The sequence below is a fragment of the Pristiophorus japonicus genome, chromosome 16 (assembly GCF_044704955.1).
Source record: "Pristiophorus japonicus isolate sPriJap1 chromosome 16, sPriJap1.hap1, whole genome shotgun sequence".
NCBI lineage: Eukaryota > Metazoa > Chordata > Chondrichthyes > Pristiophoridae > Pristiophorus > Pristiophorus japonicus.
Window position 1 is genome coordinate 7,870,557 of NC_091992.1, and position 18,674 is coordinate 7,889,230.

General features: G+C 43.4%; 1 protein-coding gene across 5 annotated transcripts in view; it reads right to left on the reverse strand.

Annotated features, from left to right (window-relative positions):
* vmp1 (vacuole membrane protein 1) overlaps window positions 1–18,674 on the reverse strand; it is a 175,071-nt gene that overhangs the window by 50,254 nt on the left and 106,143 nt on the right. For all 5 annotated transcript variants that reach the window (XM_070856944.1, XM_070856945.1, XM_070856946.1 and 2 more), the window contains one exon: window positions 9,628–9,747. In XM_070856944.1, coding sequence (XP_070713045.1) covers window positions 9,628–9,747 — 120 coding nt within the window. The remainder of the gene's footprint in view (window positions 1–9,627; window positions 9,748–18,674) is intronic.

Here is an 18,674-nt window from a genome sequence, read left to right on the forward strand (position 1 = left end):
CTACTCCTGCTCCTATTTCTTATGTTCTTATGTACACATGCTCTATAATGGGTTTGTCAAACTGGATGATAGACTTGAGTTTTTGAAAATAACTTTTACTTCACAATGTTCTAAAAGCATCATCCTACTTTTTAAAATAAGTGACTTGAGTGCAGAACCATTTTTTGTCAATTGTCTGCAGGTACAGAATGCTGCTGGGATATTGTCTGATGGTTGCAGCAGCTGCCAAATGTTATGCCCACTTGGCCATTTTTCATGTGCAAGGCTGAGACTGAATTTTGGCAGGCTATTCAACCAGAGAGAGTATCACAAGCAAGTCTGATTCTGCCCTCGCCTAAATTTTCAGCAAAGCTTACCTGATAGCCATCAGGAGCAAAAATAATGACAATCTTTTCTCCTTAATGACTCAGGTATTTCAAATGCTGCCAAATATGTTGTAAAAAATAAAAATCAAGGTAGCCACTTATGTTTAATAAGTTCCATTCAACAAATGTTCAAATATGGAGGGTCTGGGGAGAGCAGCATGAAAACAAACTACAGTGTGTCAAGGGTCATTACAGGTCAGTATGACAGCACGACATAGCAAGAAACTGTCACGACTGGTAGCAAAGAAGGTATTCGATTTAATGGCTCTCGTTGGACTAATTGCTCACTTGAGAACTTAGGAGATCATTTATGAATTGAGGCAGTATTAGCGAGAGTTTTGCAAAAAAAAAAGTCTACTCTATTGAATAATTATTTGACGTCTTAAGGCAGGCTTGTCAATCAATTCAAAGAACTGTACTGAATATCAATCTTTAAACGTTGACATACTAGTAAAAATCTGAGTAGCTTGGAGTACAAGTGGCAAAAGTTACCATCCAACATTTGTGGAATAAGATAAATCACAATGGCACATCTGACAGAAAGTGGCAGATATTTTTGCCAACTGAATATAATTAACAGTCTGAAAGTTGCTAGAAACATAAACTTGCACAAAATGCATCTACCTCCATGGCAGCCAAGATCTGAATGTTTAGCACAATAAGCAAGTCTTCAAAACACAAATTAAAATACTTAAGCAGAAAGTCTAATCCAATTATTAAAACATTTAAGACAAGTTTGAAACTTCTGATTACTAAAAAAAAGCATCAATTTCATAATAAATTTGTAGACATTTTATAGACAGAGGTGCTAAACTTAATGTTTTTGTAGGCACTTCAAAACTTTCTGCTGCTCAATACTGTTGGGCATTTTTTTGGAAAGGTTATCAACACAAAGGTTGAACTTGTGATATAACTTGTACATAAAGGCAACGCAGTCTTTGCGGGGGGGGGGGGGGGGAGAAAGAGGGGAGAATTTTTAATGTAAAGTACTTTAGAAACATAGAATCATAGAAATCTACAGAGCAGGAGGCCGCCATTTTGGCCCAACGTGTCCACGCTGGCCTACAAAGAGCCCTTGGTCAGCAGCCCTGAAGGTTACATATAAACCTATGACCAATGGCGGAAAGGTAAAGAGCATCCAGCCCAACCAGTCCGCCCCACACAACTACGACGCCCCCTGCACCCCAACATTCTACACTCCACCCCAACCGAAGCCATGTGATTTCCTGGGAGAGGCAGCAAAACAGATTAAAAAAATCCAAGCTTTCCTTCTTGATTCTTTTCCCCCCTCAACTTGGTCTAAAAGCTGCTTCCAAAGATCTTCTATTTTGTTCTACCGACTGGAAAGGAATTGCTCGAGTGATGACAATAGCTGCTCTTCAGCTGGCTACGACTGAATTGAACAGGAATCTGTATTCTCCCCCTCCCAGATGCGGCACCCTGCGTTCAAATCCAGTTCAATCTATTCGTAACAGACTGCTTCTGGTCCAATGGCTTTCACTGGAATGATTTGCCATAGGTTCTCTCCTCGGAAGGATGGTAGAATTGTACCTCCCAAATTTATGATTAAGTTAAGTTCATTGGTCAAGATAGTGAGGTCTATTTTGTTGGGTTTATTGGGGCGAGGGACATTTGGTTGTTCCACTATCAGAGGAGGAATGATGGCTGTAATAATATGTCATCATCATAGGCAGTCCTTTGATATCGAGGAAGACTTGCTTCCACTTTAAAAGTGAGTTCTCAGGTGACTGAACAGTCCAATACGGGAATTACAGTCTCTGCCGCAGGTGGGACAGACACTGGTCGAAGGAAAGGGTGGATGGGGCCTTTGGTTTGCCAAATGCTCCTTCCGCTGCCTGCGCTTGTTTTCTGCGTGTCTCGGCGACGAATATATGTAAAGCATATCTGTCTATCAGTACAAATTAATTTGAAAAACCCTGACTCATACAGAAGATACCACAATATCAGTGCCACATGCATGTGCCTGCCTTTCAGTCATTGTGAACGTTTCACTGCTCATCTCAAAATAACGGGCAAAACCGTCGTGCGTAATCTCGACTCAAACAGCAGTAGCCAGATGAGTAATTTCATCTCTTGGGTTTATGCAAAAATCTTTTAAAAGGCAACCATAATCAAAAGCAAGTAGAAAGTAGTCATTTTACTACTACTTTCAAAACCAAAGAAACACCTCTTCCTGAAGTTGTTTGGACAAGCTTTTTAAAATTAAAATAAAAAATAGCTCTATCTGGTTGGAAATGCCAGAGATTGAGCACCCATCAAGCCTCAAGCAGGTTAAGACAGTATTAGCTGTGACATACAAGCTGCGTAAGAAACATAGAAAATAGGTGCAGGAGTAGGCCATGCGGCCCTTCGAGCCTGCACCGCCATTCAATGAGTTCATGGCTGAACATGCAACTTCAGTACCCCATTCCTGCTTTCTCGCCATACCCCTTGATCCCCCTAGTAGTAAGGACGACATCGAACTCCTTTTTGAATATATTTAGTGAATTGGCCTCAACAACTTTCTGTGGTAGAGAATTCCACAGGTTCACCACTCTCTGGGTGAAGAAGTTTCTCCTCATCTCAGTCCTAAGTGGCTTACCCCTTATCCTTAGACTGTGACCCCTGGTTCTGGACTTCCTCAACATTGGGAACATTCTTCCTGCATCTAACCTGTCTAAACCCGTCAGAATTTTAAATGTTTCTATGAGATCCCCTCTCATTCTTCTGAACTCCAGTGAATACAAGCCCAGTTGATCCAGTCTTTCTTGATAGGTCAGTCCCGCCATCCCAGGAATCAGTCTGGTGAACCTTTTGCTGCATTCCCTCAATAGCAAGAATGTCCTTCAAGTTAGGAGACCAAAACTGTACACAATACTCCAGGTGTGGCCTCAGCAAGGCCCTGTACAACTGTAGTAACATCTCCCTGCCCCTGTACTCAAATCCCCTCGCTATGGAGGCCAACATGCCATTTGCTTTCTTAACCGCCTGCTGTACCTTCATGCCAACCTTCAGTGACTGATGTACCATGACACCCAGGTCTCGTTGCACCTCCCCTTTTCCTAATCTGTCACCATTCAGATAAAAGTCTGTCTCTCTGTTTTTACCACCAAAGTGGATAACCTCACATTTATCCACATTATACTTCATCTGCCATGCATTTGACCATTCACCTAACCTATCCAAGTCACTCTGCAGCCTCATAGCATCCTCCTCGCAGCTCACACTGCCACCCAACTTAGTGTCATCTGCAAATTTGGAGGATACTACATTTATTCCCCTCGTCTAAATCATTAATGTACAATGTAAACAGCTGGGGCACCAGCACAGAACCTTGCGGTACCCCACTAGTCACTGCCTGCCATTCTGAAAAGTACCCATTTACTCCTACTCTTTGCTTCCTGTCTGCCAACCAGTTCTCAATCCACGTCAGCACACTACCCCCAATCCCATGTGCTTTAACTTTGCACATGAATCTCTTGTGTGGGACCTTGTCGAAAGCCTTCTGAAAGTCCAAATACACCACATCAACTGGTTCCCCCTTGTCCACTCTACTGGAAACATCCTCAAAAAATTCCAAAAGATTTGTCAAGCATGATTTCCCTTTCACAAATCCATGCTGACTTGGACCTATCATGTCATCTCTTTCCAAATGCACTGCTATGACAACCTTAATAAATTGATTCCATCATTTTACCCACTACCGATGTCAGGCTGACCAGTCTATAATTCCTTGTTTTCTCTCTCCCTCCTTTTTTTAAAAAATAAAGTGGGGTTACATTGGCTACCCTCCATGCCTTGGGAACTGATCCAGAGTCTATGGAAAGATAGAAAATGACTGTCAATGCATCCGCTATTTCCAAGGCCACCTCCTTAAGTACTCTGGAATGCAGACCATCAGGCACTGGGGATTTATTGGCCTTCAATCCCATCAATTTCCCCAACGCAATTTCCCGACTAATAAGGATTTCCCTCAGTTCCTCCTTCGTACTAGACCCTCTGACCCTTTTATATCTGGAAGGTTGTTTGTTTCCTCCTTAGTGAATACCGAACCAAAGTACTTGTTCAATTGGTCTGCCATTTCTTTGTTCCCAGTTATGACTTTCCCTGATTCTGACTGCAGGGGACTTAAGTTTGTCTTTACTAACCTTTTTCTCTTTACATATCTATAGAAGCTTTTGCAGTCCATTTTAATGTTCCCTGCAAGCTTCCTCTCGTACTCTATTTTCCCTGCCCTAATCAAACACTTTGTCCTCCTGTGTGGATTTCTAAATTTCTCCCAGTCCCTGGGTTTCGCTGCTATTTCTGGCCAATTTGTATGCCACTTCCTTGGCTTTAATACTATCCCTGATTTCCCTTGATAGCCACGGTTGAGCCACCTTCCCTTTTTTATTTTTACGCCAGTGATGTACAATTGTTGTAGTTCATCCATGCGGTCTCTAAATGTCTGCCATTGCCCATCCACCGTCAACCCCTTAAGTATCATTCGCCAATCTATCCTAGCCAATTCACGCCTCATACCTTCAAAGTTACCCTTCTTTAAGTTCTGAACCATGGTCTCTGAATTAACAGTTTCATTCTCCATCCTAATGTAGAACTCCACCATATTATGGTCACTCTTCCCCAAGGGACCTCGCACAACGAGATTGCTAATTAATCCTCTCTCATTACACAACACCCAGTCTAAGAAGGCCTCCCCCCTAGTTGGTTCCTCGACATATTGGTCTAGAAAACCATCCCTATGCACTCCAGGAAATCCTCCTCCACCGTATTGTTTCCAGTTTGGTTAGCCCAATCTATATGCATATTAAAGTCACCCATGATAACTGCTGCACCTTTATTGCATGCACCCCTAATTTCCTGTTTGATGCCCTCCCCAACATCACTACTACTATTTGGAGGTCGGTACACAATTCCCACTAGCGTTTTCTGCCCTTTGGTATTTCGTAGCTCCACCCATACCGATTCATCATCATCCAAGCTAACGTCTTTCCTTACAATTGCATTAATTTCCTCTTTAACCAGCATCGCCACCCCGCCTCCTTTTCCTTTCTGTCTATCCTTCCTAAATGTTGAATACCCTAAGATTCCAGGTTCGTTCCTTCGGTCTGTGCCGATCACCTGTGGCGGGTTTAGGGTGAAGCGGTTTGCTTCTGACTACGTTTTGTGGGAGGAGATACTCAGCCAGGGTTCCCACTTCTAATTACCACCAGTAACCCCTACTTGGACGTGCTTGTGGCTTGATGATAATGTGAGGGCAGTCCCTGGTTTGGCAGTGTTCGTCCCACAGTCAGACAGCTTGCCGCCACTCACCGTCTAGGTTCACACATGAAGAATGGCCACATTATAGTACAACATCAGAACGCATCCAGCATGGAACCAAAGCCCAACACCATCAGCAGCAAACGAAATGCCAAGCTCTTGTCTGTAAAGATCTCGGAGAGCTCAGGCAGCCTCCACTAAATGCCTTTCTGGGTCCCAGATTACAGCAAAAGCTGCCCATAATTCAGCACCAAACCAGCAACCCCAGAGAGGCCATGCGGAAACAAATGCAACTAGTGTATTTCTCTGAAACTGGGGATAGGGTACACTGCTAGTGCAGAATTGCACTGTGCATCTGGCTCTTGTCACATCTGACTGGTTGCAATCAACTTTGGGGCTGGACACAAAGTGATAAAATGGTTCTATTCTTCACCACCAGGAACTTCCAAATACAAAATTAATTATGAAAAACACAACAGGTTTCCTAGTAGTGAAGTCAATTTTAATTCCCAAAGTATTGCCATCAGTAGATAAAGGAATTCAAAGCTTCACTGGACTGTATCGGGACAGCTACAAAATCAGGATCAGTACCACTCAAAAACCACACCAGCGAATGAGCGGTGTACTAAACGCCAAACCCCAGGAGAGGGGTGCTGGTAGTTGTATTCACTGCATTCCAAATTCCTCTCATCAGCCAAACCTCAGCAGCATCAAAAAGTTATCCTCACCCCTGATTCCCACACACAGTATTGTGTTTCCATGTGTTCTGGAACACTTGGCTCTCAAAAAGATTAAAGTTTTTATAAATGCATAAACTTGCTCATTTCTCTCTCTTCCACTCCTGCCCATGCATCTTCCAACAGCCGAGTTAGAGTTGAAAACAGTTCAGTAATAGAATACGTGCATGTTGACAGAGATGCTGCAGGAATATTTCAGGCATAGGTGAGAGCTTCACTGCTAATGCAGTACCATCATCAGAAATCATACTTTCTCGCGCTTTCAACAGAACCAGACCAGCTACACATTAGAAACAATGTCCTTGCACCTCTATCCCAGACCCAGAAGCACCCGCCCCCCCTACCCCCCCACCCGGACATTAAATAATGGGTAACTATCAGATTGGTCTTTTTTTTGGGGGGAGGGGGGTTAGGGAAAATGGAGAGAAAAAAAGCAGCATTAGTCATCCAGTTTAGTCAGTGCTGCCATTCGTCATTTAAGCATCTTCAGTCCAGGCAATTCCTAGTAATGTCTGATCAGTAAACTGACTCAAAACATTCTGTGAAACCTTCCTACGAAATGAACATAGTCATCATTACAGAGGGAAACTTTTAGGATTATGGAATCTGGACTGGCTGGGATATTAAGTTACACATCTGGATTCTGTGGATGAGAAGTACTTAGAAATAAATATTAGATGACAAAGAGAGTCAACATCAATGTCCCCCCCACCCCCCCTAATTTATTTGGGGTTTACGGCATTCTCTTTCCCTTTCCTGTACCTGCTTATTTTCTTAATGATTAAAAAAAAAATCCTAAAAGCCATTATGGAATCTGGTTCCGCCATTGTTTCACAATTGGAGCCTTCCATATCCCAAACAAAGCTACAAGGAAAGAAACAATTTCTTGGACATTCTCTCCACACTTTTCTTTGGTCTAATACGCGTCACTAATTACTAAGTTAAGATTTGAAAGTTGATGTGCGGATGCATTCTTTTAACAGGCAAAATTAATCTGTCACAAGCCAGCTTGTTCTGAGATAAGTTATAGAGTAGTTAGCCTAACATCTGTGGTTGGGAAAATGTTGGAGTCCATTATTAAAGAAGTAGTAGCAGGACATTTGGAAAAGCAAAATTCAGTCAGGCAGAGTCAGCATGGATTTATGAAGGGGAAGTCATATTTGAAAAATTTGCTGGAGTTCTTTGAGGATGTAACGAACAGGGTGGATAAAGGGGAACCAGTGGATGTGGTGTATTTGGATTTCCAGAAGGCATTTGACAAGGTGCCACATAAAAGGTTACTGCACAAGATAAAAGTTCACGAGGTTGGGGGTAATATATTAGCATGGATAGAGGATTGGCTAACTAACAGAAAACAAACAGAGTCGGGATAAATGGCTCATTCGCTGGTTGGCAACCAGTAACTTGTGGGGTGCCGCAGGGATCAGTGCTGGGACCCCAACTATTTACAATCTATATTAACGACTTGGAAGAAGGGACTGAGTGTAACATAGCCCAGTTTGCTGACGATACAAAGATGGGAGGAAAAGCAATGTGTGAGGAGGACACAAAAAATCTGCAAAAGGACATAGACAGGCTAAGTGAGTGGGCAAAAATTTGGCAGATGGAGTATAATGTTGGAAAGTGTGAGGTCATGCAATTTGGCAGAAAAAAAAAATCAAAGAGCAAGTTATTATTTAAATGGAGAAAGATTGCAAAGTGCTGCAGTACAGCGAGATCTGGGGGTACTTGTGCATGAAACACAAAAGGATAGTATGCAGATACAGCAAGTGATCAGGAAGGCCAATGGAATCTTGGCCTTTATTGCAAAGGGGATGGAGTATAAAAGCAGGGAAGTCTTGCTACAAGCTATACAGGGTATTGGTGAGGCCACACCTGGAATACTGTGTGCAGTTTTGGTTTCCATATTTCCGAAAGGACATACTTGCTTTGGAGGCAGTTCAGAGAAGGTTCACAAGGTTGATTCCGGAGATGAGGGGGTTGACTTATGAGGAAAGGTTGAGTAGGTTGGGCCTCTACTCATTGGAATTCAGAAGAATGAGAGCTGATCTTATAGAAACTTATAAGATTATGAGAGGGCTTGACAAGATGGATGCAGAGGATGTTTCCACTGATGGGAGAGACTAGAACTAGACGGCATGATCTTAGAATAAGGGGCCTCCCATTTAAAACTGAGATGAGGAGAAATTTCTTCTCATAGTTGTAAATCTGTGGAATTCGCTGCCTCAGAGAACTGTGGAAGCTGGAACATTGAATTAATTTAAGACAGAAATAGACAGTTTCTTAAACAATAAGGGGATAAGTGGTTATGGGGAGCAGGTAGGGAAGTGGAGCTGAGTCCATGATCAGATCAGCCATGATCTTATTGAATGGAGGAGCAGGCTAGAGGGGCCATATGGCCTACTCCTGTTCCTATTTCTTATGTTCTTTTCAGGAAAGGACTCAAGAAAGAGCATATGATTCCGCTGATGTTACAGGGCAGGCAACTTGGTAAGAAAGATGGTCAGCTACTATCAGGAACATTGTCTCAAAATTAGAAATCATTAAAAAAAATTAAACTAAACAGTATAGAAACATAGAAAATAGGTGCAGGAGCAGGCCATTTGGCCCTACGAGCCTGCACCACCATTCAATATGATCATGGCTGATCATGCATCTTCAGGACCCCACTCCCCTTTCTCTCCATACCCCCTGATCCACTTAGCCGTAAGGGCCACATCTAACTCCCTCTTGAATATATCCAATGAACTGGACTCTACAACTTTCTGTGGTCTCGGTTAACACACTCCAAATTGTTCCACTTAATTTGGGACGTCCGATGGTTGTAAAAGGTGCCATATAAATGCACATCTCTTGTTCTTTCTTTCCTTTCATAGGTTTTGATTAACTTTAACCAGAGAGACTACTTCAAACATAGCTGTACACTAAGTACAAGAGAGCAGAGTGACAGATTCTACTTGCTATCTCTGCAGTTTTATCAATACGCCTCTATTAAAAAGGTACAACTTAAGAAACGTTGTAATCTCCTGGCTCCAATCCACTTCTGACTGCCAGCTAGTCAGCGTTATAAAAAGTGACTGCAGTCTGTAAAACAATAACTTTCTCAAGGAGATGTGAGCTGTCGATAGCTCCCATGTTATCTGGCAGACACTGAGGAATCGGTTACTGGAACTGTGATAATTGTACAATTACTTCATTCAGTAAAAATCTGCCCATCCTACACCCCCCCCACCCCCCCCACCACCCTCAACAAATAAACTCACCTCTGCATTCTGACCATGTTCCAATATTTCCTCAAACTCCTCATCTGTTTCTGTGCCCGAGAGGCGAGCTGCTCGGGCCATGAAGTAGGGAGGTAGCTCTCCTATTGCAGTACCAGCTCCCTGCAGGTAAAAGAAAAGAAGGGGAATAAACGATGATTGCCAAAATATATATATACACTTTAAAAAAAAAAGCTTAGATCACAATAACGGTCGAAATATTTAGCTGGCCCAACATTAAGGATGCACACATTTTATGTTAGAACCAGAACACACCAATAAAGATAAAAGGAAAAACCTATAGTTTCAAATCTAAAATGAAAACAATATTGGAAATGCATGTGTTAGCCAACATCCTACTTTCTCTTTCGGATGCAGACAGACCAACGTGCTAGTGATTTCCAAGATTTTCTGCTTTGCATCCAACAGCAGTCTGACAAGAAACACAATGTTAATCCATCCGCAACAGATTCCAAAATTCTGCTCCGATTTTTTAAACTTCCAAATGTTATAGCCAAATATGGATGGAGTGGAAAAACAGAAAACATGACTTGGGAAGAGAAGATACTGGAATAACCAAAACTGTTTCAATTGTAGTGTCTGGATCAGTGTCTGAAATCAATGTTAACATTGTTATCAGGACCAGTTAACCCTGGTTTTTGAAAAATAAATGAAGTTGGAAGCCTGCAGATACGCAGAATGTCATACAACGAAGCAACTACGATGATGTGGTTCTTTTTTTGATTAAAAAGAGAGAAAGTTTTTATCTGCAGAAGAAAAAGCAGAGTTGCTGGCTTGACATTAAAGCAGGAAACTTTCTGTATAACTCTCTTCTGTTTGTGTGCTTCTAAACCAGAAGTTTTTAAAACTGGAATCCATAAGCGAATCCCAAAGGGGCCACAAGGCACAACCTTGATGATTCAATGTGTTCTTTTGGCTGCTATACACTAATAAATGTTCTGTGCAACGATGATACGGTTTTCCTCTAGGTAGCCAAAACATTTTGGGGGGAAAATTAGCTCAAGGTGCTCTCAATATTTGTCGGGTGCCCCCCCCTTCCCCCTCCCCACATAACAATTGAAATCCACTGCTGTAAATATCAAGATCATTTTTGTCACTGGTGGGGTGAGATATTAAATATGGCACAGTGCAGCTGCTACCAGCAGCATCTGGAAGGAGTTCAAGTGGTTTCTGGATTGGAGTCACACTTAAAGCGCAGCTTTGCATGTACAGCACAGAATCTGGTTTATTTTACTGGCTTAACCCAAATATACATTAATACAAAAGCAAAATACTGCCGATGCTACTGAAAGCAAAACGGTATCAAAATATACATTATACTGGCGCATAGTACAGGCAAAAATGCAGATTGTCACACCTGCTATATTCTTCTACGCACCCCCCACCCCCCTACCATCACCACACACCCCCCTACCATCACCCCCCACCCCCCTACCATCACCCCCCACCCCCCTACCATCACCCCCCACCCCCTACCATCACCCCCCACCCCCCTACCATCACCCCCCACCCCCCTACCATCACCCCCCACCCCCCTACCATCACCCCCCAACCATCACCCCCCACCCCCCTACCATCACCCCCCACCCCCCTACCATCACCACACACCCCCCTACCATCACCACACACCCCCACACCCTGATCTGATTAATCTCATTTCACTGTTGAAAGTTACCAATCTGAAAGATGATCAGGATCTTTAAAGGAATGAAAAATGCAAAGAATTGCGGGTTTCTCAGAGGAGGTAAAGTGCATTAAAGTTTTGTGCAGCCACAAATGAACCTACACAGAAGCTCATCTATAAATTAATAATACAATCGGCAATACACTGTACAACGTTTCCAAATCACCTTCCCTTCAACAGAAAGCTGTGCTCCTTCAATGGATCTGCGAAATGGGTCTATAATTAATGAGTCTCATGCAGGCTGACCCAGGATCACAAATTCATTGTTTGGGGAATAAGCTCACATTCCTACCGATCTCCAGAACACTGAGTGCCAACATGCTATGCCCGCCTGTTACAAAGGAGAATTTATTTATTTTTTTTAATTATTAGGTTCTCAAGAATGTGCATTTGCATTTCTGATGTTACTATACATATTGGTGGACATTCAAATAATTTATGGTCAATGCTACATTCTTGGAGAAATTTTATTCAGGTCATTGTTATATTTAGGCAGACAATCGCACACATTTTAAGAGCATATGTTCTCGTTCACAGCTTAGGGAACCGTGCGTCCTTGACACAACATTATCTGTGGGTGAAATGTATTGCTGCACAGGCTTCTTGTACTGAGACCAATGCAGGCTGGGGGGCAGAGGCAGCATGTTTAGCACAAGGCTCTGGGGCTAGTCAGGTTAGGGAGCAGTGGCAAGGGGTCCAGCATACACATGGGCTGAGATTGGTACCTCTCATTGCCAGTGGGTTGCTGTGCTAAGGGGGTAGTTTATGTTGAGTGGGTCTCCAAGAACAGGCCCCAATCTATCATACTAATGCAGCACGGTTCTTTTTATCATAACAGAATTTGCCACAGAATTATAACAACTTTTATTTATATAACGCATTTAACGTAGGAAAACATCCCAAGGCGCTTCACAGCAGTGCTATAAACAAACACCGAGCCACATAAGAAGAAATTGCGACAGATGACAAAAAGCTTGGTCAAAGAAGTAGGTTTTAAGGAGCGTCTTAAGGGAGGAAAGAGAGGTAGAGAGGTGGAGAGGTTTAGGGAGGGAGTTCCAGAGCTTAGGGCCCAGGTAACAGAAGGCACGGCCACCGATGGTTAAGCAGTTAGAATCAGGGATGCTCAGGAGGGCAGAATTAGAGGAGCACAGACATCTCGGCGGGGCGGGGAGTTGGAGGAGATTACAGAGATAGGGAGGGGCGAGGCCATGGAGGGATTTGTAAACAAGGATGAGAATTTCGAAATTGGCTTAACCAGGAGCCAACATAAGTCAGTGAGCACAGGGGTGATGAGAACTTGAACTTGAACCACTTTACATGCTAACCTCTGCACCGAAGGCTGTGGAATAGAGTCCCACTCGAGGACTGGAGTCTTTAAGCCAAGCCGACACTCCAGTGCTGGATTGTCAGAGGTGCAGTCCTTCAAACAAGACATTTGAGATCCTGCTTGCCTGTAGATACCATGGCACAGTTCAAAGGCAAGTAGCAAGTTCTCATGACATATTGGCCAAAAAATGATAAGATTGATCAGTTCTTTCATGGCTATTTGTAGGATATCGATAGGACAGAATAACTGCTGTGTTCGTTTATAAATCTTTACAAATCACTTGTTCGGCCCCAGCTGGAGTACTGTGTACTTTACGAAGGATGTCAAGGCCTTAAAGAGGTGCAGAAGTGATTTACTAGAATGTGCGTGACTTCAATTACGTGGAGAGACTAGAGAAGCGGGGGTTGTTCTCCTTCGGGTAGAGAAGGTCATGGGGAGATTTAATAGGTGTTGAAATTCATGAAGGGTTTTGATTGAGTAAATAAGGAGAAACTGGTTCCAGTGACAGAAGGGTCAGTAACCAGAGGACTAACCACAGATTTAAAGTGATTGGCAAAAGAACCAGAGATGTAGAATTTTTTTTATACAGCCAGTTATCATCATCTGGATCTCGCTGTCTGGAAGGGTGGTAGCAACAGATTCAATTGTAACTTTCAAAAGGGAATTGGATAAATGCTTGAAGGGGGAAAAGTGTGCAGGGCTATGGGGGAAGGGTAGGGGAATGGGACTAATTGGATAGCTCTTTCACAGAGCCAGCACAGGCATGATGGGCCAAATGGCCTCCTCCTCTTGTGTTTCATTCTATGATCTAGAATGCATTGGGAAAACAGGCATTATAAATTGCCTCCTCAAAAGATTTTATGCATTGCAATGTTCTCTTGCACAAAATGTACTTTCAGTAGAAACCATGTTTTTTTAAAAAAAGCAAAGCTGTAGAAGATCACTGGATGTTGAACCTACAATGCAATAGACCAAAGTGGTAGGATGTACTTCCAGTTCTGCACACATTCCCAGGCACGGCTACACAGAGCAAAGGCCCAATGCTGCCCTGACAACGGCCAGAAAAGTCAGACAATCTGGGCCACTAATCTGATGTCTGGCTTCCAAGCAGCAATTGGGAGTAGCTCTCCAGCCCATCTTTCAATAAAAGGGTGTGGGGCCCAGGGAGACTCCAGGAAAGGAAAAAAAAAACTTCCACAAAAGGCACATTAGGAACTGATCATTGCTACAAGCCATGAAAAAGCCCTGGATTCAATCTCGGGTCTGTTTGTTGAGTTAGCAGGCCTCAGCATTCCTGGACTTGAGGAAAAGAAAAATGGCCTGCCTGCGAACTGGCGACCCGTACTGTAAGCTAGAGTGGACAGCTGGTAAAATCGTGATCATTCTCTCCCAAGGGAAGGAAGATAATGGCTAAACATTATATTACAGAATCACAGGCCTTGTGGAGCGGAGATTTGATCTGACCGTCTCATTCAAATAATTTACATTTTCTTTGGCTGTGAATCAGCTCTGTATTTTTCCAAAACATACATGGGGAGCACCAGGACTTCCTTATTGCAGCCTTCACAGGGCGTTTTCATGGAGGGAGGATTTTGAGTGCATAGAACAATTATTTCAAAATAGCTCCCTGCACACCTGCTTTCTGTGAAATACACTTCCTTGAACACATCCTCGCAACTCTGTTTTCCCAGATACTTCATTTGCATGTGATGACTGCAAGCTAGGGAGGTTATTCCTGCCCAACCTGCCAAGAATATTGCACTTGTATTATTTCTGAGGTAAAACTAATCAGGTTGTGGTTTACTGGAGTTCATACTATGTTTAAAACGGCATTGAAAGCTGCCTTGTTGGGATCTTGCTGCTAAAATGTATTTGCTATTGGAATAGAAGAACATCCATAAAGGGTGAAAAGTTTACAAAAGCAAAATACAGCATAGAATTATAGAATAGTACCGGACAGGAGGCGGCCATTCGGCCCATCGAGTCTGCGCTGGCCTTTCGAAGAGCAATCCGGTCAGTCCCACTCCCCCGCTCTTTCCCCATATTCCTCCAAATTTTTCTCCAAGTATTTACGCAATTCTCTTTTTTGAAGGCTACTACTGAATCTGTATCCACCGCCCTATCAGGCTGTGCATTCCAAATCCTAACCACTCGCTGTGTAAAAAAGTATTTCCTCATGACGCTTCTGGTTCTTTTGCCAATCGCCTTAAATCTGGTTATCGACCAGTCAGCCATTGGAAACAGTTTCTCTTTATTTACTCTATCTAAACCCTTCATGATTTTAAATACCTCTGTCACATCTCCTCTTAGCCATGACTGCTCCAAGGAGAACCCCCCCCACCCACCCCTAGATGCTCTAGTCTATCCACACAACTGTATTCCCTCATCTCTGGAACTAGTCTGGTAAATCTCTTCTGTACCTTCTTCAAAGCCTTCACACATCCTTCCTAAAATGCGGTGCCCAGAATTGGACACAAGAAATGAGCATTGTTTCTGTAACTGCCACCTGAATGCTTTCCACCAGTATCCACACCTTCCTCTGTCCCCTGCCTGCGACAGAACAGCTCCGCAGGTCGGGCTATAAAAGAGCAGGAACGTCGTATCGCTTCAACCTCCAGCGCGAGCTGCTCCAAGGATTTTGAGATGGGCGACTGGGTGACGTCATCAAAAGCCTGGTCGCCGTTTTGGAGCGTGGGCAGGAACATCGGCCGGGCCCAGGTACAGAGGAGTGGGAAGGTCGGGGCGGAAGAGCGGCAAGTGGTTGTGGCGGAGGTGTGACAGATGAGGGTACGAGGCCCAGAAGAGCCGAGGGCCGGGGCAGCACGGGCCCAGCCCACACTGCGATATGTGCGCGCACTAGGTCCGTGCAGCAGAGCAGGTCTCCAGTCGTCCTGGTTAACCCTTGCCACTGGATAAAGGCCTAGCTCTGTCAAGCCCGTGTGGTGGCTGGTGTGCAACGGTCACCACACGTTAAAAAAATCCACACACAGGCATCTTCCACCCCCTCAACTGGAGTTCAGGACTGGAACATTGGGTCCTTCATCGAAACACTGAACTCGTGTGGAAGCAAGTTATCCTCGTTCGAGGGACCACCTATGATGATGATCCCAATCTATCCAATTCCTTCAATATTTGATCAACCTGTTCCTGATTGCTTATGGCTCTTCCCAATTTGGTAAAATCTGCAAATTTAGGTTTCTGTCCCCACTTCCAAGTAATTTTTGCACATTGTAAATGGCCCTTGGAGCAACCTGATCATTATCTCCTCTTATGCTGATTCAGCTCCATGTACAATCATTTCTTTATTCCCTCCCATCCCAGTCGTTCCTCCTGTAATGGCTATGGTTTTCAAGCTCCCACAGTGCAAGGGACACAGACTTGAGGGTATCTGGCGCACAACTGGTCTAGCCATTCATCACCACATCTGGCTTCATCACATTGTAGGAGCAAAAAGATGCAAAGTGGTTTAGATGTTGGAAATCAAACAACAGGAAATGCTGGAAATACTCAGCTGGTCAGGCAGCATCTGTGGAGAGAGAAACAGTTAACGTTTCAGGTCGACGACCTTTCAAAACGTTTGTGTGGGTCCTCCAATGGCTCACTTTACAAATGCACAGTTACAATGTGAAGCAGAGACGCAGGAAGGTGCAGAGAGCCATGTTAGAGCCGCTTCAGGATAGAAGAAATGAAGAGAGGGGGAACAAAAGGGAAACACCAAGTTGTGGTGGGGGCTCAAAGCACAGTCAAACAGAAAGGTTTCTAACTGGCCTTTGAAAATAGAGGTGGTAAAACCAGGGATTTAATCAGGGCATAAGGGTGGGGTCACAGTGGCTGAAAGAGCAACAAAAACTTTTTCAGGTTAGGTCTGCAGATATGCAATTTCTATGTTTGTTTAAGAGAGACCACCTATGATGTTTGTTCAATCTTGTTGAACTCCCATGGCTTCAGCGATAACAGGAAACCTGCTCTATTGTTCCAGTAGCATGAAAACGGTGTGTCCACTCAAAATCTGGTGAGATCAAATATACAAAAGTGATGGGCAGGAAAAGACCAACTGGTCCATCACGATGTCCCGTGATGGCTGGCATTTCACAACGAGGCACTCCCCACAGTTGGGGTCATGTAATCTCAAGAGACAAGAGAGGAAAAAACCCCAGGGCCAATAAGGAAAATTCCTCTCCGACCCCCTCAGACAATTGAAACCAGTGTCAGAGATCACATGGGTCAAGTTGCACAACAGACACTGGAGAGACTCAACTGACAATACTAAATAGCCTCACTGACTGGCTCATTCAACAAATTCAAACCAAAAAGGATATTGAGGGCATTCAGTAGAAAGTCGTGGGTAGGTGACTTTCCATAACCGTGGTGATTACTCATTGTAAAGTAAAACTGAGATTAACTTGGCCTTTACACTAAAATGAATTTTCTTCAAATGGAAAATTCAAATTATTTCTGCAAATTAAGGCATTTCTAAGTACAGTTTGATAGTGTCTGCACAGAGAGGCTGGTAAATTGAATTTCTTAAAAAAAAGCACTTCCTCATTCTTCAACCCAGCAAACTACTTCAATCATTCACAAAGTTAGCCGTGGCTTAGTTGTTATCACTCTTGCATCCGAGTCAAAAGATTGTGGGTTCAAGTCACACGCCAGAGACTTGAGCACATAATCCAGGCTGACACTCCAGTGCAATACTGAGGGAGCGCTACACTGTCAGAGGTTCTGCATTCGGATGAGACGTTAAACCGAAATCCCTTCTGCCCTCTCAGGTGGACGTGAAAGATCCCACGAGCAATATTTTGAACAGCAGCAGGGGAGTTATCGCTGGTGTCCTGGCCAATATTTACCCCTCAACCAACATCACTGAATTAAAAAAAATTATCTGGTCATTGTCACTTTTGGGAGCTTGCTGTGTGCAAATTGCCTGCCGCATTTCCTACATTACAACAGTGACTGTGCTTCAAGAGTTCATCATTGACTGTAAGCCACTTTGGGATGTTCATCATGAAAGGCGCTATATAAATGGAAGCCTTCCTTTTTAGTTATTTCCAATTTTTTTTCTGGATTTCAAAACATTCTGGAGAGAATTAGTGCCCAAACAATTGCACATTGTGGCACTCAGGAACCAGGTTTATTTTATTTTCAGTAGCAGTCAAAGCAGACGACCAATAGACCAAGTTTTGAAAAAAGAAATTATCCAAAGTTTAATTTTCTATAGGTGTCTCACCTCAAAAGTGCATCAACTGCAGAATCTCCTGTTGAACCATCAGTTTTTAATAAAAAGTTTTGACAATTCAACCAGAAAATTACCAGTCGATCTCCTATAGGGTTGCACATAAGGAGTTCAAAGAAGTGGTGCAGTCTTCAGGTGAAATGGGTTAAAAGACTCGGGGATAATTGGACCAGGGCATGCATAAATAATTCAATCCCCATTTCAGAGTCATACAATAGGTTCTTTTTATAATAGTTCTATTTTTCTTTGACCGCATTAGTAATGGAAACTATGCAATCTGGACATCCTCCCAAGCAGAGGCACAGCCACACCAACACTGGCAGGAGGGTATAATTACAGCGTGACAAATTTAGAGAGGCAGTTTCCATTATAAATGTAGGGACAGAAATTCATAATGGAAAAAATTGACAGGAAGCACAGACTTGAAATTTACAATACACTGTTGCTTGAAATTGAATAGAATCACAGAAATTTACGGCACATAAGGAGGCCATTCGGCCCATCGTGTCTGTGCTGGCTGACAAAGAGCTATCCAGCCTAATCCCACTTTCCAGCTCTTGGTCCGTAGCCCTATAGGTTACTTAAGAACATAAGAAATCGGAGCAGGAGTAGGCCATACGGCCCCTCGAGCCTGCTCCACCAGTCAATAAGATCATGGCTGATCTGATCATGGACTCAGCTCCACTTCCCTGCCCACTCTGCATAACCCCTTACCGTTTAAGAAACTGTCGATTTCTGTCTTAAATTTATTCAATATCCCAGTTTCCACAGCTCTCTGAGGCAGC